General features: G+C 38.4%; 1 protein-coding gene across 3 annotated transcripts in view; it reads right to left on the bottom strand.

The window, feature by feature from the left end:
• SCYL2 (SCY1 like pseudokinase 2) overlaps nucleotides 1–23,872 on the bottom strand; it is a 57,238-nt gene that overhangs the window by 20,271 nt on the left and 13,095 nt on the right. For all 3 annotated transcript variants that reach the window (XM_024992299.2, XM_024992298.2, NM_001102529.1), the window contains exons 3-8: nucleotides 16,768–16,925; nucleotides 8,501–8,645; nucleotides 6,724–6,873; nucleotides 4,995–5,216; nucleotides 4,458–4,574; nucleotides 3,740–3,865 (exon numbers count right to left, since the gene is read on the bottom strand). In XM_024992299.2, coding sequence (XP_024848067.1) covers nucleotides 3,740–3,865; nucleotides 4,458–4,574; nucleotides 4,995–5,216; nucleotides 6,724–6,873; nucleotides 8,501–8,645; nucleotides 16,768–16,925 — 918 coding nt within the window. The remainder of the gene's footprint in view (nucleotides 1–3,739; nucleotides 3,866–4,457; nucleotides 4,575–4,994; nucleotides 5,217–6,723; nucleotides 6,874–8,500; nucleotides 8,646–16,767; nucleotides 16,926–23,872) is intronic.

Here is a 23,872-nt window from a genome sequence, read left to right as displayed (position 1 = left end):
GGGAGAGTAGAAGAACTGGAGAGACGAGTATCATACCGAAGTAACCTCTTAATTGCTAGTGAGACAGTGATTTCCACAACAGTTTACAACTTCTCTTCTGATGTTTAATGTCCAAGTGCTGACAGAATGTGGTCCACTGGAGAAGGGAATGGCAAACGACTTCAGTATTCTTGCCTTGAGAAGCCCATGAACAGTATGAAAAGGCAAAAAGACAGGACACTGAAAGATGAACTCCCCAGGTTGGTAGGTGTCCAATATGCTACTGGAGATCAGTGGAGAAATAACTCCAGAAAGAATGAAGGGATGGAGCCAAAGCAAAAGCAACACCCAGTGTGGATATGACTGGTGATGGAAGCAAGGTCTGATGTTGTAAAAAGCAATAATGCATTGGAACCTGGAATGTTAGGTCCATGAATCAAGGCAAATTGGAAGTGGTCAAACAGGAGATGGCAAGAGCAAACGTCAACATTCTAGGAATCAGTGAACTAAGATGGACTGGAATGGGTGAATTTAACTCAGATGACCATTATACCTACTACTGAGGGCAGAAATCCCTTAGAAGAAATGGAGTAGCCACCGTAGTCAACAAAAGAGTCCGAAATGCAGTATTCAGATGCAATCCCAAAATCAACAGAATGAACTCTGTTCGTTTCCAAGGCAAACCAGTCAATATCATGGTAATCCAAGTCTATGCCCCAACCAGTAACGCTGAAGAAGCTGAAGTTCAATGGTTCTATAAAGACCTACAAGACCTTTTAGAACTAACACCCAAAAAAGATGTCCTTTTCATTATAGGGGACTGGAATACAAAAGTAGGAAGTCAAGAAATACCTTGAGTAACAAGCAAATTTGGCCTTGGAATACAAAATGAAGCAGGGCAATGACTAATAGAGTTTTGCCAAAGAACGCACTGTTCATAGCAAACACCTTCTTCCAACAACACAAGAGAAGACTCTATACATGGACATCACCAGATGGTCAACACCGAAATCAGATTGATTATATTCTTTGCAGCCAAAGATGGAGAAACTCTATACAGTCAGCAAAAACAAGACCGGGAACTGACTGTGACTCAGATCATGAACTCCTTATTGCCAAATTCAGACTTAAATTGAAGCAAGTGGGGAAAACCACTAGACCATTCAGGTATGACCTAAATCAAATCCCTTACAATTATACAGTGGAAGTGAGAAATAGATTTAAAGGACTAGATCTGATAGAGTGCCTGATGAACTATGGACAGAGGTTCGTGACACTGTACAGGAGACAGGGATCAAGACTATCCCCAAGAAAAAGAAATGCAAAAAAGCAAAATGGCTGTCTGAGGAGGCCTTACAAATAGCTGTGAAAAGAAGAGAAGCCAAAAACAAAGGAGGAAAGGAAAGATATAAGCATCTGAATGCAGAGTTCCAAAGAATAGCAAGGAGAGATACGAAAGCCTTCCTCAGCGATCAATGCAAAGAAATAGAGGAAAACAATAGAATGGGAAAGACTAGCAAGAAAATTAGAGTTACCAAGGGAACATTTCATGCAAAGATGGGCACAATAAAGGACAGAAATGGTATGGACCTAACAGAAGCAGAAGATATTAAAAAGAGGTGGCAAGAATACACAGAAGAACTGTACAAAAAAGATCTTCACGACCCAGATAATCATGATGGTGTGCTCACTCACCTAGAGCCACACATCCTGAAATGTGAAGCCAAGTGGGCCTTAGGAAGTATCACTATGAACAAAGCTAATGGAGGTGATGGAATTCCAGTTGAGCTATTCCAAATCCTAAAAGATGATGCTGTAAAAGTGCTGCACTCAATATGCCAGCAAATTTGGAAAACTCAGCAGTTGCCATGGGACTGGAAAAGGTCAGTGTTTATTCCAATCCCAAAGAAAGGCAATGTCAAAGAATGCTCAAACTACTGCACAATTGCACTCACCTCACACGCTACTAAAGTAATGCTCAAAATCTCCAAGCCAGGCTTCAGCAATATGTGAACCGTGAACTTCCAGATGTTCAAGCTGGTTTTAGAAAAGGCAGAGGAACCAGAGATCAAATTGCCAATATCTGCTGGATCGTGGAAAAAGCAAGAAAGTTCCAGAAAAACATCTATTTCTGCTTTATTGACTATGCCAAAGCCTTTGACTGTGTGGATCACAATAAACTGTGGAAAATTCTTCCAGAGATGGGAATACCAGACCACCTGACCTACCTCGTGAGAAACCTGTATGCAGGTCAGGAAGCAACAGTTAGAACTGGACATGGAACAGACCGGTTCCAAATAGAAAAAGGAATACATCAAGGCTGTACACTGTCACCCTGCTTATTTAACTTCTATGCAGAGTACATCGTGAGAAACGCTGGGCTGGAAGAAACACAAGCTGGAATCAAGATTGCCGGGAGAAATATCAATAACCTCAGATATGCAGATGACACCACCCTTATGGCAGAAAGCGAAGAAGAACTAAAGAGCCTCTTGATGAAAGTGAAAGAGGAGAGTGAAAAAGTTGGCTTAAAGCTCAACATTCAGAAAACGAAGATCATGGCATCCGGTCCCATCACTTCATGGGAAATAGATGGGGAAACAGTGGAAACAGTGGCTGACTTTATTTTTTTGGGCTGCAAAATCACTAGATGGTGCTTGCAGCCATGAAATTAAAAGACGCTTACTCCTTGAAAGGAAAGTTATGACCAACCTAGACAGCATATGGAAAAGCAGAGACATTACTTTGTCAACAAAGGTCTGTCTAGTCAAAGCTACGGTTTTTCCAGTAGTCATGTATGGATATGAGAATTGAACTATAAAGAAAGCTGAGCTCAGAAGAATTGATGCTTTTGAACTGTGGTGTTGGAGAAGACTCTTGAGAGTCCCTTGGACTGCAAGGAGATCCAACCAACTAAAGGAGATCAGTCCTGGGTGTTCATTGGAAGGACTGATGTTGAAGCTGAAACTCTAATATTTTGGCTATCTGATGCGAAGAGCTGACCCATTTGAAAAGACCCTGATGTTGGGAAAGACTGAAAGCAGGAGAAGGGGATGACAGAGGATGAGATGGTTAGATGGCATCATCAACTCAACAGACATGAGTCTGGGTAGTTGGTGATGGACAGGAAGGCCTGGCGTGCTGCGGTTCATGGAGTCGCAAAGAATCGGACACTACTGAGCGACTCAACTGAACTGAACCCTTCTAATTTTTTTATCCTATTTAATTATTTTTCCACCATGTAAAAAAGATCCACTAAACTTTTATGACTTCAGTCGGTAGCCTTTTAGACATTTATGTATCCTTGGCAAAAGTTATATTTTGGGGGCAAGTGTTATTATAGTGAAGTCAAAGTAAATTTTAAATGCTTAACTCCTGACTACAATAACAGACTGATCAACAACAAACCTTAGGCTTCCCTGGTGGCTCCAGTGGAAAAGAACCCACCTACCAAGGTAGGAGATACGAGTTCGATCCCTGATACAGAAAGATCCCACATGCCACAGAGCAACTAAGGCCGTGCACCACATCTATTGAGCCTGTGCTCTGCCACAAGAGAAGCCACCGGAATGGGAAACCTGTGCATCACAATTAGAGAGTAGCCCCTGCTTGCTACAACTAGAGAAAAGCCCATGTAGCAACAAAGACCTAGCACAGCCAAAAATACATATATGCAACTCCCCTCTCTGCAACCAAGTGGAAGACAGCATATAATGGAACATGGAGAAGGGACCATTTGTTTAAAAAAACAACAACAAACCTTAGGCAGTTTTGGCAGAACCTTTGGCAGTCCTTTGAAAAACTGTGATTTCTGAAGGTTATCTCTTTGGAATAAGGTATCAAAATATTGCAGTGTTACTGCACCAACATCATCAAAGAAGGGAATCTAAAAACAGAAAAGTAAAATTATTTTGATAAATATTGAAATACTTCTCATATGTGAAACTGACACAGTATGGTGAAAAAAATACTCAGAAACATTTAGCAAAATGCTTAAGACAACTTAATAAAAATTCTAATTGTAAAAATCAGAATAAGAAATAATAAACTACTTCTCTTTTTGAAGTCAATTTTTCAGAATCAAAATCTGTGAACTGGCTACACAATAACATTTACCTTACATAACTAGTAAAATATTGAAACATTAACTAAAATATCTTGAGGCCATAAACAGTACCATTTATTAAAATCCATGCTTATATGAGTTAATTAAGAGGGTTATAAACTCTCAGCATGTCTAGAACTTCTGCATGCCCAATTATAACTATTATGTCTCTTTATTTGAAATCTTAACTTTATATCAGGGCACTTATATCATAAATTGTTTAATTCCTTAAGATTAAAGGACACTGAATATTTAATACACTCACGAACATAGACGTTATCTGGGGACTATATATTAAATCTTCAGAAGCATTTAATCAACTTGAACTCATTTTTTGTCCCTCCATCTAAGGCAGGAATTAATACATACTCACCTTTGTCATTTGATCTGCATCTGGTCTTACAGTTGGAGTTACATTTAACAGTAGTTTTACATGTTCACGGACTTCCTCAGGTATATTTGTAAGTGAACTAGATCCTAAACGACTCAACTGTTCAAGAGTAATAATGTTAAATATGAATATAAAATATTCAAAAAATATACATTTATATTGTGAACAGTCCATTTAAATCTTTTTGAAATTTACTAAATGTATTTTTAGATTGAACAAACTGCTGTTGCAAGATAACTAAAACATGTTTTTTAATACCTGAAATTGCCTCTATTCCTAAAGCAAAATGCCCAGTATTTTAGGCCATATTTCATTTTTCACTCTAGTGAATAAATGCCATGATTAAAGTTGTAGTAACAAATATTAATCCTAAGAATTACTTTTGTTAAGTTGACTTTATGAAAACAAAATATGAGACACTCCTCCCAGTTTGGAGAATTTTCTGAACATATTTTAGAAAAAAATACTAAGAAACACTTAATATATTTTTAATGCAAGCAAATATTTAAAGGCAAATACCTGATCCAATTGTCTGCTGAAACTCTTGTAAATATCTTGCTTGTTAACTTCAAATACAGGTTTCCCTTTATTAAATACAGCATACATGACAGTTCCTAAAGAGTACATATCACTGGCTGTTTCACAGGTCACAGAAAGTATATATTCAGGAGCCAAATATTCAGGATTTGGAAGACACAATGATGGTAAATTTGGGTCCCATTCTTTACATGGAAACTTGGGCTATAAAAGGATAGAAAAATGAACACATGGATTAAATATGTCAAATTAAAGCAGACCACTGTCAAGTACTAACAATTGAGTTTTAAATTCATACTCAGTCATGCAAGTAAAAATGTCACCACCACTTTCAATTTTAAATTTCCCCAAATCCCAAAACTACAACATGCATGAAACAAGCTAAGAGATAGAATAAGAACTCTTATAACTTTGAGATTATTGGCACTCTCTTCCAGAAAACAAATTATCAGTATACTATATGATGCATTTTGAATGTGAGAAGGTATGGCCTATGTTTTCTGATATAGGCTTCAAACTTATGAGCTCAAGTAGATTATAGTTGTTTGAAACCTTGTTCTTGCACTAATGAGCTATGTGATTTAATTAATAGGTTCAAAAAGCTGTTGTAAAATTAAACAAATGTATGGAAAACAGGCCCAGCACAATGCCTGACCCATAGTATATCTCAACCAATACTAATTCTTTCTGCTTCCCCTAAAAATGTTTACTTATGTTACAAATATATCTTAGGTCAAATCATGGTTTCTTTAACAACTACATAGTAAAAACTTGAAATATTGCAGTGTTTTCCTAAGGATAAATAGGTAGGTTTCATAATCACTAAGTAACAGGTGCTTTTTAGCCAGAAAAACTGGGTTCAAATCTTAGCTCTACTGCTTACCACCTGCCTAAACTTAAAGCAGGTTAGTTCATTCTATGAGTTTAACTTGCTCATCTGTATTATTCCTATACCTCACTGAGTTGTTGCAAGGATAATAATACACACGTAGTGTTTAGAAAGAGCTTCAGTAAACATTAGCCATGACTGTCACTGATATTGTTGCTATCATGCTCCCTAAACAAGATTCTGTGGTTCAATAAGTTGGGGAAACATTGCTAAATTCACAATGTTTGTTCCTGTACCTGACATTCTGAGGGGGAAAAAACCTACCTAACCCAAAAGTGCTCAAATTTGCTTCACTCTAGCACTTTCTTCTCAAGGAACATTAGTGTGGAATTAGTGTACTAAATATTTGTAGGTACAATGAACATTAGAAATTTTCTATAAAGCTATAAATTTAAACACACCATTGTACCACAAAGCCTATTTATACACATTTACCAGACCTCCCAGGTGACGCCAGTGGTAAAGAATCTGCCTGCCAGTGTAGGAGACGTAAGAGACCCAAGTTAGATCCCTGGGTCGGGGAGATCCCCTGGAGGAGGAAATGGCAACCCACTCCAGTATTCTTTTCTGAAAAATCCCATGGATGGAGGAGCCTGGCACACTGTAGTCCATGGGGTCACAAAGAGTTAGACACGACTAAGCAACTAAGCACAGGCTTCTCTGTCCTCTACTATCTATCTACTCTCAAACTCACGTCCACTGAGTTGGTGATACCATCCAATCATCTCATCATTAGACATATAAATTCTCTAATTTATTTCAGATGCAATTCAAAAATTTTCAGAGCTTTAAAAAAAATTAGAAGAATAAAACCTTTATTACCTCTTGTTCAGAAGGATTGGTTGATGATACACAAAAATCAAAGCCCATTATTTTCCAGGCTCCACTTTTATTCAAAATTATATTTTCAGGTGTAATATTTCCATGAACCATTTTCACACTGCTGTGCAAAAATGACAATCCTTCAGAAACCTGTAAATGGGAATAAAAGATATTTTTACATTCAAGTACATTAATAAATGTCTCATACTAATCAAATTTGCTGCTTCTCCCAATAAAAATTTTTACATGTCAGGTTATTAAATTTCATAAATGCAAAAGTGTAGAGAAAGTTGCCAGAGCATTCTAAGCATTAGCAAGAAAAACTCCCAAAACAGAGAGCAACTACTTATTTAAGTTCCTTTCTACATACACAAAAGTAAAAGAAAAGACTTTGTGTCCCAAATTTATTCAGTTCCTGAGTTTGAAAAGTGAGAGAATCTGGTCTCTGAGTTAACAGTAAATATCAAGAAATACCTTTGTAAATTTGATTCTAATTCTTAATATTTTTTATACTTACACTCCACATTGAAATTAAGTTTTTCTTAGTATTGTGCTCAGTTTTCAAACTGATGTTCACTCATTCTTACTTTGGATTAACATTTGATAATTTTATATTTGTGCCTGAGATCACCATGGTATTTGTTAACAAAAAGCAAAGACTGGATTTGAAAGGACCAACCATATCAAGTTTTGGAAAGATGTGAAAAAATATGTGACTTTTATATACTGCAATGGGAATGCAAAATGGTATTACCATTTTTGAAACAGTTTTTAATTTTCTTAGAAGATGAACTATATACATACTGTTTGATTTAGTCACCCCACTCCCTGGTAATTAACCAAGAGAAGTGAAATTAAATGTCCATCAAGAACATGTACATGAATGTTCATAGCAGCTTTATTCACATTTGCCCAAAACTGTAAACAACCCAAATGACTGTCAATGAGTGAATGGACAAGCAAACTATGGTATAGCTATTCTACGGACTACTACTCAGCAATAAAAAGAAGTACTGATACGCACAACTATATGAATGAATATCAAAATAATTTGATTGATTGAAAGAAGCCCAGCTAAAAACACAGTACATATTGTATGATTTCATTTAGAAAATTCTAGAAAATACAAACTGATTCATAGTACAGAAAGCAGGTCAGTGGTTTCCTGAGATGAGAGACAGAAAGGTAGCAAGGAGGAAGAGGTAAGGGTTACAATAGGTATGAGGACACTCTGGAGGGTCATGGATACGTACATTATTTTGACTGCAGTGATGGTTCTACCTGGGAACTTAATAACTGTGTATTTTTAAATATGTGAAGTTTACTGTATGCTAATTAATTATACCTTAATAAAGCTGTTAAAAATAATGAACAAAATTATCTCTGTCCCCCAAAACAAAGAATCTACTGTATAAATTTAGTGTATAAAGCTGAAGATATTTTGGTAAGTAGGGGAAGGAAATCAGCAAAAGTGAAATGGACTTATGAGATGCATTCTGAAGGTTTAAAACTCAAAAAAATAAAAAAGGAACCACACACCCACCAATCAACAAGCGCTCTTCTCCAAAGGTTACTAATGTTATGTTTCATACATTAAAAATACAATTTAAACCTAACAATAAACTGTAGAGAAATTCTAGAACATAAAAATGATTTTTAAATTACTAAAAAGATGCAAAGGTTTACATAAAGCAGTTTATATGGCTAAATTTGAAATGGCTATAAAAATACTTTTGAAGGAAAATATTCCATCCATGTGATGAATAAAAATACATACCTGAAGCAAACCATATTTGGTTTCTACATCATAAAGTTTATAATCCTTAATGTCTGGAGACACAGGGGAAGGTAGATTTTCCCAGTTACCCAGAACATTGGCTAAACTGGCAAAAACTGGTTCCGTGCAAAATGCCAAGCAGTCCCTGTTTTAAAAAAAGAAAAATATGAGTGGTCCTATTTAACTATCAAGAAGGTAGACAAGTTTAGATTTATTTTCACCATTACTATAACATACTTAGACTAACAAAGTCAGGAAGCTCTGTATATGAATTACACTGGATAATTACCACTGTGCTTTTTGAATAATTGATATTCTTTATGGAAAACCAATACATTAATTTAGAATACTGTTATATTACCCTTATTTCTAAGGCTATAATTTTCAGAATATGCTCACAGGAAACTATAGACTTCCCAGATGCCTCTGGAGCAAGAGTCATCAGGACATTGCTCGAGTTCACACAAGCCGGCCACATTTCTTTTTTCACTGTTAAGAACAAACATCTGGATGTTGGGGGGGGGGGCGGGGGCGGTCCCTGAATTATGTCACTTGAGACCTTTGTGAGTTGTTGGAGCCCTGGGAGGGTACATTATTTTTGCATCTTTCGGATTGTCTTTTGCACCTAGAAACAATGTGAATACCTTTTTGTTCTTGCTTTGGGAAACATGGTATCCCGTGGGGCCTCCTCTGGTACTTGGCAAGCTCTGGTACTTATCCTCCATAACACATTGCTAGGAGAGGTGCGCATGCTGAGTGCTGGTCAGGGGCTAAGGGGTGTCCTGTTTCTGGGTGGTGAGTGGGTGGGAGTGTCCAGAAGTCTCTGGTGTAGGCATGGGTCAGCAGTGGCCTGCTGCAGGGTTGGGAGCACTAAGTGTAGCAGTGCCTGCATGGGACCTTTAGAAGAAAGTCACCTTTATCTTTATTATCTTCTACCTCCACCATAGTTTGAAACTGAAACTGAAGCTGAAGTCGCTCAGTCCTGTCCCACTCTTTGCGGCCACCATAGTTTGGCCCCAGATAAATAACAGAGAGGGAACACAGCCCCACCCAAAACAGAAAATCGGATTAAAGATTTACTAAGAATGGCCCCGCCCATAAAAACAAGACTCAGTTTTCCCCCTCAGTCAGTCTATCCCATCAGGAAGCTTCCATAAGCCTCTTATCCTTCTCCATCAGTGGGCAGACAGACTGAAAACCACAACCACAGAAAACTAACCAATCTGATGACATGGACCACAGCCTTGTCTAACTCAATGAAACTATGAGTCATGCCTTGAAGGACCACCCAAGATGGACGGGTGATGGTGGAGAGTTCTGACAAAATGTGGTCCACTGGAGAAGGGAATGGCAAACGACTTCAGTATTCTTGCCTTGAGAACCCCATGAACAGTATGAAAAGGCAAAAAGACAGGACACTGAAAGATAAACTCCCCAGGTCGGTAGGTGCCCAATATACTACTGGAGGTCAGTGGAGAAATAACTCCAGAAAGAATGAAGGGATGGAGCCAAAGCAAAAACACCCAGTTGTAGATGTGACTGGCAATGCTGTAAAGAGCAATATTGCATAGGAACCTGGAATGTTAGGTCCATGAATCAAGGCAAATTAGAACTGATCAAACAGGAGATGACAAGGGTGAACATCGACATTTTAGGAATCAGCAAACTAAAATGGACTGGAATGGGTGAATTTAACTCAGATGACCATTATATCTAATACTGTGGGCAAGAATTCCTTAGAAAAAAATGGAGTAGCCATCATAATCAACAAAAGAGTCCGAAATGCAATACTTGGATGCAATACCAAAAATGACAGAATGATCTCTGTTCACTTCCAAGGCAAACAATTCAATATCACAGTAATCCAAGTCTATGCCTTGACCACTAATGCTGAAGAAGCTGAAAACTTGAACGGTTCTACGAAGACATACAAGACCTTCTAGAACTAACACCCAAAAAAGATGTCCTTTTCATTATAGGGGACTGGAATGCAAAAGTAGGAAGTCAAGAAACACCTGGAGTAACAAGCAAATTTGGCCTTGGAGTACGGAATGAAGCAGGGCAAAGGCTAATAGAGTTTTGCCAAGAGAACACACTGGTCATAGCAAACACCCTCTTCCAACAACACAAGAGAAGACTCTACACATGGACATCACCAGATGGTCAATACTGAAATCAGATTGATTATATTCTTTGCAGCCAAAGATAGAGAAGCTCTACACAGTCAGCAAAAACAAGACCAGAAGCTGAGTGTGGCTCAAATCATGAACTCCTTAGTGCCAAATTCAGACTTAAATTGAGAAAGTGGGGAAAACCACTAGACCATTCAGGTATGACCTAAATCAAATCCCTTATGATTATACAGTGGAAGTGAGAGTCAAGGGATTAGATCAGATAGACAGAGTGCCTGATGAACTATGGACAGAGGTTCGTGACTCCGTACGAAAGGCAGGGATCAAGACCATCCCCAAAAAAGAAATGCAAAAAAGCAAAATGGCTGATTGAGGTGGCCTTACAAACAGCTGTGAAAAGAAGAGAAGTTAAAGGCAAAGGATAAAAAGAAAGATATTCCCATTTGAATGCACAGTTCCAAAGAACAGCAAGGAGAGATATAAGAAAGTCTTCCTCAGTAATCAATGCAAAGAAATACAGAAAAACAATAGAATGGTAAAGACTAGAGATCTCTTCAAGAAAATTAGAGATACCAAGGGAACATGTCATGCAAAGATTGGCACAATAAAGGACAGAAATGGTATGGACCTAACAGAAGCAGAAGATAGTAAGAAGAGGTGGCAAGAATACACAGAAGAACTATGCAAAAAAGATCTTCATGACTCAGATAACCATGATAGTGTGATCACTCACCTAGAGCCAGACATCCTGGAATGTCAAATGGGCCTTAGGAACCATCACTATGAACAAAGCTAGTAGAGGTGATAGAATTCCAGTTGAGCTATTTCAAATCCTAAAAGATGATGCTGTAAAAGTGCTGCACTCAATATGTCAGCAAATTTGGAAACCTCAGCAGTTGCCATGGGACTGGAAAAGGTCAATGTTCATTCCAATCCCAAAGAAAGGCAATGCCAAACAATGCTCAAACTACCACACAATTGCACTCATCTCACACGCTAGAAATGTTCAAAATTCTCCAAGCCAGGCTTAAACAGTATGTGAACTGAGAACTTCCAGATGTTCAAGCTGGTTTTACAAAAGGTAGAGGAACCAGAGATCAAATTGCCAACATCCGATGGATTATCAAAACAGCAAGAGAGTTCCAGAAAAACATCTACTTGTGCTTTATCAAGTACGCCAAAACCTTTGATTGTGTGGATCACAATAAACTGTGGAAAATTCTGAAAGAGACAGGAATACTAGACCACCTGACCTGCCTCCAGAGAGATCTGTATGCAGCTCAGGAAGCAACAGTTAGAACTGGACATGGAACAACAACTGATTCCAAATAAGAAAAGGAGTACATCAAGGCTGTATATTGTCACCTTGCTTACTTAACTTATATGCAGAGTACATCATGAGAAACAGTGGGCTGGATGAAGCCCAAGCTGGAATCAAGATTGCCGGGAGAAATATCAATAACCTCAGATATGCAGATGACCCCACTTTTATGACAGAAAGCAAAGAAGAACTCAAGGGCCTCTTAATGAAAGTGAAAGAGGAGAATGAAAAAGTTGGCTTAAAGCTCAACATTCAGAAAACTAAGATCATGGCACCTGGGCCCATCACTCCATGGCAAATAGATGGGGAAACAATGGAAACAGTGACAGACTTTATTTCTGGGGGCTCCATAATCACTGCAGATGGTGATTGCAGCCATGAAATTAAAAGATGCTTGCTCCTTGGAAGAAAAGTTATGACCAACCTAGACAGCAGAGACATTACTTTGCCAACCAAGGTCTGTCTAGTCAAAGCTACGGTTTTTCCAGTAGTCATGTATGGCTATGAGAGTTGTACTATAAAGAAAGCTGAGCACTGAAGAATTGATGCTTTTGACTTGTGGTGTTGGAGAAGGCTCTTGAGAGTCCCTTGGACTGCAAGGAGATCCAAACAGTCCATCCTAAAGGAAATCAGTCCTGAATATTTATTGGAAAGACTGATGCTGAAGCTGAAACTCCATACTTCCACCGCCTACCTGATTGGAAGAACTGACTCATTTGAATAGACCCTAATGCTGGGAAAGATTGAAGGCGGGAGAAGGGGACATTGAGGATGAGGTGGTTGGATGGCATCAACAACTCAATGGACACAAGTCTGAGTAGACTCCGGGAGTTGGTGATGGACAAGGAGGCCTGGCATGCTACAGTCCACTGGGTCGCAAAGAGTTGGACATGACTGAGCGACTGACCTGAGCTGAACTGACTGGAAATGACTATGGAGCCCATGTGCAGAGAATCAACAAGGCTCCCCCAGGTTGCCGAGGGGCCAGGAGATACGATGTTCTGTTCAGAGCACGGCCCATGGACACACCTGGAGCTGAGGGAGCTCACTAGGAGGTCCGTGTGGAAGATTTCAGGGCCAGGCAGTTAGGTTCAGATGCTGGTCGGAGTGACTGGCCTCATGACAACCTCAATCTCAGAGCAGCTTTGTTTTTATCTGTCATTTTTAAAGGTGTCACAAGTTTCCAATTTTTAAAATTAGCATTCTTGATTTTTTTGTATTGCTTTGGGCATACTGCGTGGCTTGTGGCATCTTAGTTCCCAGACCAGGGATTGAACTTGGGCTGCCAGCATTAGAAGCTCTGAGTCTAACCACTGGATGGCCAGGGAATTCTCTATTGTTTTTTGATTATAAGAATGTTTAGAAATTCAGAAAATGTTCAGTTCAGTCGCTCAGTCGTGTCCGACTCTTTGCAACCCCATGAATCGCAGCACGCCAGGCCTCCCTGTCCATCACCAACTCCCGGAGTTCACTCAGACTCACGTCCATCGAGTCAGTGATGCCATCCAGCCATCTCTTCCTCTGTCGTCCCCTTCTCCTCCTGCCCCAAATCCCTCCCAGCATCAGAGTCTTTTCCAATGAGTCAACTCTTCCCATGAGGTGGCCAAAGTACTGCAGTTTCAGCTTTAGCATCAGTCCTTCCAAAGAAATCCCAGGGCTGATCTCCTTCAGAATGGACTGGTTGGATCTCCTTGCAGTCCAAGGGACTCTCAAGAGTCTTCTCCAACACCACAGTTCAAAAGCATCAATTCTTCGGTGCTCAGCTTTCTTCACAGTCCAATTCTCACATCCATACATGACCACTGGAAAAACCATAGCCTTGACTAGATGGACCTTTGTTGGCAAAGTAATGTCTCTGCTTTTCAATATGCTATCTAGGTTGGTCGTAACTTGTCTTCCAAGGAGTAAGCATCTTTTAATTTCATGGCTGCAGTCACCAACTGCAGTGATTTTGGAGCCCAGAAAAATAAAGTCTGACACTGTTTCCACTGTTTCCCCATCTATTTCCCATGAAGTGATGGGACCAGATGCCATGATCTTCGTTTTCTGAATGTTGAGTTTTAAGCCAACTTTTTCACTCTCCTCTTTCACCTTCATCAAGAGGCTTTTTAGTTCCTTTTCACTTTCTGCCATTCAATAAGCCTTGTAGACTAATGATCAAGAACTCAAGCTCTGAAGACAAATCTCAACTTCAAATCCCAGAATCCTTATTCTTTGTTGGTCTCACTTAGACACTTTGAGTCTCACTTTGTCCATTTGTAAAATGGTGATGCAAGACCACCATGAAGGGTTACCGTGAAGATCAAATGCATGTGAGATACATAACATGCTGACTAATATATAAGCTCAATAAATGCTTACAATTGCTACTATAATTACCAAGTGTCTGAGACTTCAAGTCCTAACATTTCATGCCTTCGGGCTTAGGCTGTGGTAATGAAGAACTATAAGGCAGCATAGTAACAAAGCTATCCCAAGCCTCTGCACCTAGACAGTGACTGCTAAATGGCAAACATGCCTTCTGAGTAACTTTCTTTTTAACCTTGAACCTATTTTTCAAATGAAAGCATATGCAGAAGTTCAACATGTATAAGAGATAAAGACAGAGCTGCTTAGGTTGAAGGAGGAAGTTACACTGTCCTGCCAGCTCAGTTATCATGAAAGATAATGATCCTGATCTTGCTCTTCACTCCCTCACTAAGCTTATTAACACAGTGGACACCAGGCTTTCCTTCACTGAACTGTACTGGAGGAAAACTGCGCAAATACTCCTAGGGTTTGTCTACAATTTTCAATGATTCCCAGGACTCATTTATTTTAGCAATTCTAATTTTTTTCCTTTGCTGTCTTGTCCTCAGAATCATCCTTGGCCATATCAATATTCATGGTTATTCTTCAAGTTTGAAGGCCTTATTATCTTTCATGAATATTTATTTCCATCATCGTTACAAACAGTTACACCAGAAGCACCATAGCCCATCTCAAGGACCATCTTCCCCAACCACAGGTATTTACTAACCATTCATCTCCTACCTTTTACTACCACCACCTAATCTAGCTTCCCAGTAACTTTATTCAACAAGTCTGAAGTATTCAGTCCTGACAACATTTTACCCCTTTCTTTTTCCCTACTGCCTCAACATCATCCTTACTACCCTTTACTGAGCAAACACTTATTAACCCTGTAGTTACCATCACTGGTTTCTTTTACTCTCTTGCTTCTGTCAGAAGCTGAAGCAACAATACAAAATCCAAGACTTCATAAACTCATCGTCTAAAGACATAATATACTTAACCTTGCTCTTTTATTTTTTAACATTCAAGAATATCCCTTCATAGCCCTCCTATATTAACTCCTCATTCTTTTACCCACTACTCATCTATGATCCATATTCTACCTGAAAAAAAGCAAAGTTCATTTAACATGAATGATCTCATTTCCCTTTACTTTACCTCAGTATATGAGTGATTCATAACTATCCTCCTGAAATTTCCTTTTAGTTCCTTCTATGGGACTTGATTCACATAATGATGTCTTCTCTGCTGGGTTCCTTTCTAGCTTCCAAACTGCCATCCTACTGAAATTACTGAATATCACTAATAACTTCTCCCTAGCCAAATGCAATGGTCCTTCTCAGCCTGTCTTTCCTTTTTATTAGGTGGTCTCCAGTGTTAGGGAGTCCTTTCTTCCCTTATTTGGCTCCCATAACACACTGCCAATTTTTCTCCTGCGATACAACACGTATGGCATTTCTGCTCCAGCTTCTTTCCCTGGCCCTTCTTTCCCCTTTTTAAGTTCTGTCATCACTACTCCGCTCTTTTGACTCATGCTCCTGAAATTCATTTTTTTCATGGTTTTAATTAATGCCTCTATGTTACTAGGGCTTCCCTTGTGGCTCAGCTGGGAATCCACCTGCAATGCGGGAGACCTGGGTTCGATCTCTGGGTTGGGAAGATCCCCTGGAGAAAGGAACAGCTTCCCACTCCAGTATTCTGGACTGGAGAATTCCATGGACTGTATAGTCCATGGGTCACAAGACTGAGCGACTTTCATTACCACTATGTAATTCACCTCCATAGACATCACCAACTCTGCACTTTTGTCTGGCTTACTGTTCTATAGCACATTTCTTTTGGATGATTCCAGTGTCATTTCCATATTATTAAGTCATTAAAAACTGGAAGTTACTTTTTTCTTCTGTAACGTGTTCCTATTTCCATCAATGCTACTGTAATTTTTACACCTAGCCATGAAAATGCCTTAAAGTAACCTCTGAATTATCTCTCTTCATGAATGCCAATAAAGCCCAAGTTCTGCAATATTTAAATCAGTATAAACGGAGCTGCAGGGTCAGAGATAGTGGAGTAACTTAGGGCTATGGGCTGACATACAAGACCTAGTAAAAAGTTAAACACCCAGAACAGCACTACCTGGAACACACATAAAAACAACCTGTGAACACTGAATCAACGAAAAGGGCACAATGAATTCTAGTAAATTAACAAGAACCACTTCTTTCAGGCAGAGACTTCTCTTGTAGCTTCCACTTGGAGTAATGTAGTCTTGAGCATAGAATAAACACATACAGACTCACGGCAAATGTAGGGAAAATTCTTATTAATACTTCAAAAAGAGATATATACATAGCACATGCAAGTAAATTTTAAAGAATTAATCTATAAGAACTCAACTCTCTAAGTTTATAAAAATTTTTCACTGAAAGTATGTTGCACAGATAGAATGCAAATATAAAGGGTTTTTTTAAAACTATTTTTTTAGGAAGTCTCTAATGTAAGTTTTCATAAAAATTTACCTGGATTCTTCTAAAGGATGCTGGACAGTAAGAAGTCGAGGGTGTCGTAGTCGAGTTAACTGCTGGACTCCTCGTTTTAGAGAATCGATGATTTGATCTTTTTCAAATTTTTGATATTTGTCAATCAGCTTTTTATCAAAGACAAAAACAGCCACTTCCTAGTAAAAGAAATGTGTAATTTTAATCAAGAATATATAAAAGTAATAAAATTTGAGCTATGTGTTATCTACAAATGCGTAATGCTATGCAAATTTTAGCACCATTGTAATACTTTTTTGATATAAAAAAGTTGGTTTCTTCACGATTACTAAATTTAAAGATTTTTAAAGGTATAAGATTCAGGCTTCCCAGTTGGTGCAGTGGTAAAGAGTACACCTGCCAATGCAAGAGACACAAGAGACACGGGTTTAATACCTGGGTTGCGAAGATCCTCTGGAGAAGGAAATGACAACCCACTCCAGTATTCTTGCCTGGGAAGTCCCATGGATAGAGGAGGTTGGCAGGCAACAGTCCACGGGGTCTCAAAAGAGTCAGACACAACTTAGTGACTGAACAACAACAAAATGTGATATATGCCTCCAGGAAACTATTTGAGTGAGAGCTTTAAATAGCACTCACATACATACTGCCTTTATAAGTTAGCCTGGCATACACACACACACACAATATTAGCTCTTTCGATCAGTTTGAGACACAGAACAAACAGGAGCTAAGAACATTATGTAGTATTATTTTGAACTAAAAACAAATGACCTACAAGTTCAAGCTTCTACCTCACTATTCATGCATACAATCTTACTTTAGTAAGTGTTCTAATACATTTTAAAATGCATCTAATTTAAATGTGTTTCTTTTTTCAAGATATTTTAAGTCTTTAAAAAAAGATGTGACTTCTGAGCTCCTACGGATTCACCTCTCTGAAGGAAGAACACTACAGTTCACAAAGAAAAAGAAACAACACACTCTCTGAGGCATCCATTCATTGTCTTAGGTCAAAGATGAAAGATTTCAGATCAGAATAGATCATCAACTATCTTAAAATATTTTCTTTGGTCCAAATAGTTAATTAAAATTAACCAATGTCAACAAAAGTAGTGACTAGTTAACTAAAGTTTAAGCCTCATGTTGATTTTCTAAAAGAAAACTTAGCCTGTACCTCAAAACTTTTCAACAGAAGAGATTATCACCTAATCTCTAGTTTGTGTCTTGCTTCTACTACTTCACTATACTACCCACTCTGGTAACACATATCACCTGTATAAAATTCCTATCCTGTCTATGCTTATATAACCATTATAATCCTAAATATGCTACTCTGTAAAAAGACTAAGTCAGTTTCAAAGCTATAAGAGAAATATAGCAGAATAAACTCTAAGCCCAGCAATTATCTACTAGACATTACAAGAGTTATTTTATAGCATCTCTAGAAAGAGACTGTTGAAAGACTAATGGTTAGGAAGTAAGAGCTGCTTTAAATAAACACTCAAAAAGGAAACTAAATAGTACTTATGACTAAATAGTAGCTTCAAGTGCTAATGAACTATAATTGAAGATCTATCCATTTCCACATGTTTACATGTTGTATTTGGTTAAGTTTATCTAGATAATAACTTTAAAAAATCTCAATGGCTCATTTTATATACAAAACTAGCCTAAGAACTTTATTTTACTACAAAATATACACTTGCCATGAAGATTCTTAGGAAATCTTAATTTCACTTGGCTAAATTATTCACTATGAGCTACTTCTTCAATGAATGTCTTTCAAAAATAATAAAGAGCAGCAGAAATTGGTTTTTGGAAGCATAAAGACAGAATAATAATACAGATGTCCAATCAGGTTCAACAAAAGCACAAGTAACCAGGCACAAGAAACTTTGTATTTACCAAGTCTTCTTATCTTGCTATATTCCAGACTTCATAAATATGTTCTTTTTCCATCAGTTTTTTAAGTGCTGTTCTAACAACTCTTCTCAGAGGGTTTCAAACATTTAAGTTAAAAATTTTAAAGTTGTATGTAATCTGAAAATTTTAATTAATCATCTACTAATGTGACAAAAGAGTCCGAAATGCAGTACTTGGATGCAATCTCAAAAATGACAGAATGATCTCTGTTCGTTTCGAGTGCAAACCATTCAACAACACCGTAATCCAAGTCTATGCCCCAACCAGTAACACTGGAGAAGCTGAAGTTGAACGGTTCTATGAAGACCTACAAGACCTTTTAGAACTAACACCCAAAAAAGATGTCCTTTTCATTATAGGTGACTGGAATGCAAAAGTAGGAAGTCAAGAAACACTTGGAGTAACAGGCAAATTTGGCCTTGGAATACGGAATGAAGCAGGGCAAAGACTAATAGAGTTTTGCCAAGAAAATGCATTGGTCATAACAAACACCCTCTTCCGACAACACAAGAGAAGACTCTACACATGGACATCACCAGATAGTCAACACCGAAATCAGATTGATTATATTCTTTGCAGCCAAAGATGGAGAAGCTCTATACAGCCAGCAAAAACAAGACCAGGAGCTGACTATGGCTCAGACCATGAATTCCTTATTGCCAAATTCAGACTTAAATTGAAGAAAGTAGGGAAAACCACTAGACCATTCAGGTATGACCTAAATCAAATCCCTTATGATTATACAGTGGAAGTGAGAAATAGATTTAAGGGCCTAGATCTGATAGATAGAGTGCCTGATGAACTATGGAATGAGGTTCGTGACACTGTACAGGAGACAGGGATCAAGACCATCCACATGGAAAAGAAATGCAAAAAAGCAAAATGGCTGTTTGGGGAGGCCTTACAAATAGCTGTGAAAAGAAGAGAAGCGAAAAGCAAAGGAGAAAAGGAAAGATATAAACATCTGAATGCAGAGTTCCAAAGAATAGCAAGAAGAGATAAGAAAGCCTTCCTCAGCGATCAATGCAAAGAAATAGAGGAAAACAACAGAATGGGAAAGACGAGGGATCTCTTCAAGAAAATCAGAGATACCAAGGGAACATTTCATGCAAAGATGGGCTTGATAAAGGACAGAAATGGTATGGATCTAACAGAAGCAGAAGATATTAAGAAGAGATGGCAAGAATACACAGAGGAACTGTACAAAAAAGATCTTCACGACCCAGATAATCACGATGGTGTGATCACTGACCTAGAGCCAGACATCCTGGAATGTGAAGTCAAGTGGGCCTTAGAAAGCATCACTATAAACAAAGCTAGTGGAGGCGAGAGAATTCCAGTGGATCTATTCCAAATCGTGAAAGATGATACTGTGAAAGTGCTGCACTCAATATGCCAGCAAATTTGGAAAACTCAGCAGTGGCCACAGGACTGGAAAAGGTCAGTTTTCATTCTAATCCCAAAGAAAGGCAATGCCAAAGAATGCTCAAACTACCGCACAATTGCACTCATCTCACACGCTACTAAAGTAATGCTCAAAATTCTCCAAGCCAGGCTTCAGCAATATGTGAACCGTGAACTTCCTGATGTTCAAGCTGGTTTTAGAAAAGGCAGAGGAACCAGAGATCAAATTGCCAACATCTGCTGGATCATGGAAAAAGCAAGAGTTTCAGAAAAACATCTATTTCTGCTTTATTGACTATGCCAAAGCCTTTGACTGTGTGGATCACAATAAACTGTGGAAAATTCTGAAAGAGATGGGAATAGCAGACCACCTGACCTGCCTCTTAAGAAATCTGTATGCAGGTCAGGAAGCAAGTTAGAATTGGACATGGAACAACAGACTGGTTCCAAATAGGAAAAGGAGTACGTCAAGGCTGTATATTGTCACCCTGTTTATTTAACTTATATGCAGAGTACATCATGAGAAACGCTGGACTGGAAGAAGCCCAAGCTGGAATCAAGATTGCCGGGAGAAATATCAATAACCTCAGATATGTAGATGACACCACCCTTATGGCAGACAGTGAAGAGGAACTCAAAAGCCTCCTGATGAAAATGAAAGAGGAGAGTGAAAAAGTTGACTTAAAGCTCAACATTCAGAAAACGAAGATCATGGCATCTGGTCCCACCACTTCATGGGAAATAGATGGGGAAACAGTGGAAACAGTGTCAGACTTTATTTTTCTGGGCTCCAAAATCACTACAGATGGTGACTGCAGCCATGAAATTAAAAGACGCTTACTCCTTGGAAGACAAGTTACGACCAACCTAGATAGCATGTGGAAAAGCAGAGACATTACTTTGCCAACAAAGGTTCATCTAGTCAAGGCTATGGTTTTTCCTGTGGTCATGTATGGATGTGAGAGTTGGGCTGTGAAGAAGGCTGAGCGCCGAAGAATTGATGCTTTTGAACTGTGGTGTTGGAGAAGACTCTTGAGAGTCCCTTGGACTGCAAGGAGATCCAACCAGTCCATTCTGAAGGAGATCAGCCCTGGGATTTCTTTGGAAGGAATGATGCTAAAGCTGAAACTATAGTACTTTGGCCACCTCATGGGAAGAGTTGACTCATTGGAAAAGACTCTGATGCTGGGAGGGATTGGGGGCAAGAGGAGAAGGGGACGACAGAGGATGAGATGGCTGGATGGCATCACTGACTCGATGGACGTGAGTCTGAGTGAACTTCAGGAGTTGGTGATGGGACAGGGAGGCCTGGCGTGCTGCGATTCATGGGGTTACAAAGAGTCGGACACGACTGAGCGACTGATCTGAATGTGAACTTGAAATAACCAATCCTAGGAAAAAATACATAGATATCCCTCAAAGGGCTATGTATACAAACCCTGAAAATACTATTATAAGGATTCTTTTTACTTGGAAATACTGCTGTATTTTTTGTGGGTTTTTTTTTAATACAAGTGAAATTATGATACTTTTTGAAAATCATGTAAAAAACAGTAAAATGTGAAATGGAGGAAAGAGCAAGATGTAAACTTTAAACGCAATAGTTTGAATATCATAGGCAATGGCACCCCACTCCAGTACTCTTGCCTGGAAAATCCCATGGACGGAGGAGCCTGGTAGCTGCCGTCCATGGGGTCACACAGAGTTGGACACGACTGAAGTAACTTAGCAGCAGCAGTATTTATTTCACTGCCATGTAACAAGAGAAAACACTTTCCTATTTTTAACTATTAAAACCAGATATAAGAATCTCCTAGCCCAAAGTATCTTACCTAATGTTTACCTCGAAGTCAAATTTAAGATAATATATTGTGCTATAAGGGCTGCCCTGGGGGCTCAGATGGTAAAGAATCTGTCTGCAATGTGGGAGGTCCAGGTTCAATCCCTGAGTCAGGAAGATCCCCCAGAGAAGGCAATGGCTACCCACTCCAGTATTCTTGCCTGGAGAATCCCATGGACAGAAAAGCCTTGCAGACTACAGTCCATGGAGTCACAAAAGTTGGACACGACTGAATGACTAACACTTTCACTTCACTTTCATTCTGCTATAAACGCAACTACAATCAAGTACACTATATGCTAAGTAAAAAAACCTGAGAGGGTAGGCAAGATTCCTTCAGCCTCAATGTCACTTAAGAGGGAAGTAAAGGAGAAAGAAGAGTATCCTTTTCCATTATTTTTCTCCCAGTTTCTCTAAAATCAGCACAGAACTTTCTGCGATGACAGAAAGTTCTATACCTGCATTGTCCGATATGGTAATACTAGCCACATGTGGCTATGCAGCATTTGAAATGTGATCAGTGCAACAACAGAAAAACTAAATTTAATCTTAATTTTAATTAACTGAAAAAGCCATACGTACTGTATGGCTACCAGTACTGTATTAAGTACAGCTCTAGATTATCTGTTTTCTCTGATTCTCTTTTAATAAATATGAGGCTACTGAAAAAAGAATTAACATTTTTCAATTAAGGGAGAAATTCAAATGAGGCTTCAGTGCCAAGCTGGTTAGACACTCAGCTCTTCCTTAAGCAACCAGTCAGCATTCCAGACAGGATACTCAGAGTTCTAACCTCTGAGGTTTGAAAGAGGCAAAGAAAGAAAATTCAAAATCATATCCACAGAGAGCAATGATATAGTCTCAAACTACTTTTTCCCTCAAAGCAATAATTTTGTCAGAAAAAAAAAGGAGTACAGTATAGTTTCATAAGAGAACTCAGTTCTGAAAGTCAGCTGCTGAGAAATGCTACATTAACGTGCAATATCTAAGCAATCATCTATTATTTGTGCCTGGTTCTCACATTCTATGTCAACAACAGAAGCACCAATAGTAACAGAGGGTTTCAGCATATGAACTAATGATATAAACAGAAATACCCTGAACACTTTTGATTAAGGACAAAGACACTATTATGTTATTGCATTCTTAATAAACAATGCAAAATTTAGTAAATGTGGGAGTCTTTCACTTTTCCTTTATATAACTGATTATAAAAGCAGTTTGTACTGGCATTGGAGGTTGGTCATTTACATAACTTCATGATTTCATTCATAGCTTTCTAAGTAGTCAATACTTAAAGGAACCATTATTTTTTGGATGAGCTGCTGGTGAAAGTGAAAACAATGTTCAAAAATGACCAATCAATATCTAAGGTACAGATCAACTTTGGACTTAAGGACTTCCAATCAAATGGGAATAAAAACAAGATTTAAGGTCAGGTACAAACCACATACCAGCAATCTATCACAGGACCAAGACTCCTCCTTCATAAAAGGATAACCAAAGCCAATTCAGTCTTTAATATACTTACTTGGGAATAATCTGATTTTGGAAAAGTCATAATGTATACCCACAATTATACAATTTTGATACTCATTGGAAAATATGTGTAATAAACCCCACATGTCTTAAAGTCTATATGTTTCACATATAGGGAAATGAAGTACTTTTGGAAACTAATTTTTCTTTTTAAAGAATGTATTTCCACACTGGTTTTAAACCTGGAGATTTTCAAATTCTTCAGCAATTTCAAAAGAAAGTGATTAGTAAATTTTAACAATCCTCCATGTTTCTCAGAACTATCTGTTGGTTTCTTAAATTAATAAAAATACAACTCAAACTACTCTTCACCAAAAGAACAGTCTCCAAATAACTTTTAAATCAATATACCCCAAAACATACTACTGATTATATCCCACAAATGTATCGCCCTTTGATGGTAAAAACTATCAGGTT

Source organism: Bos taurus, chromosome 5 (genome assembly GCF_002263795.3).
Source record: "Bos taurus isolate L1 Dominette 01449 registration number 42190680 breed Hereford chromosome 5, ARS-UCD2.0, whole genome shotgun sequence".
Taxonomy (NCBI): Eukaryota; Metazoa; Chordata; class Mammalia; order Artiodactyla; family Bovidae; genus Bos; species Bos taurus.
Note: the sequence above shows the minus strand (reverse complement) of the source record. Positions and strands in the feature narration are given on the sequence as shown.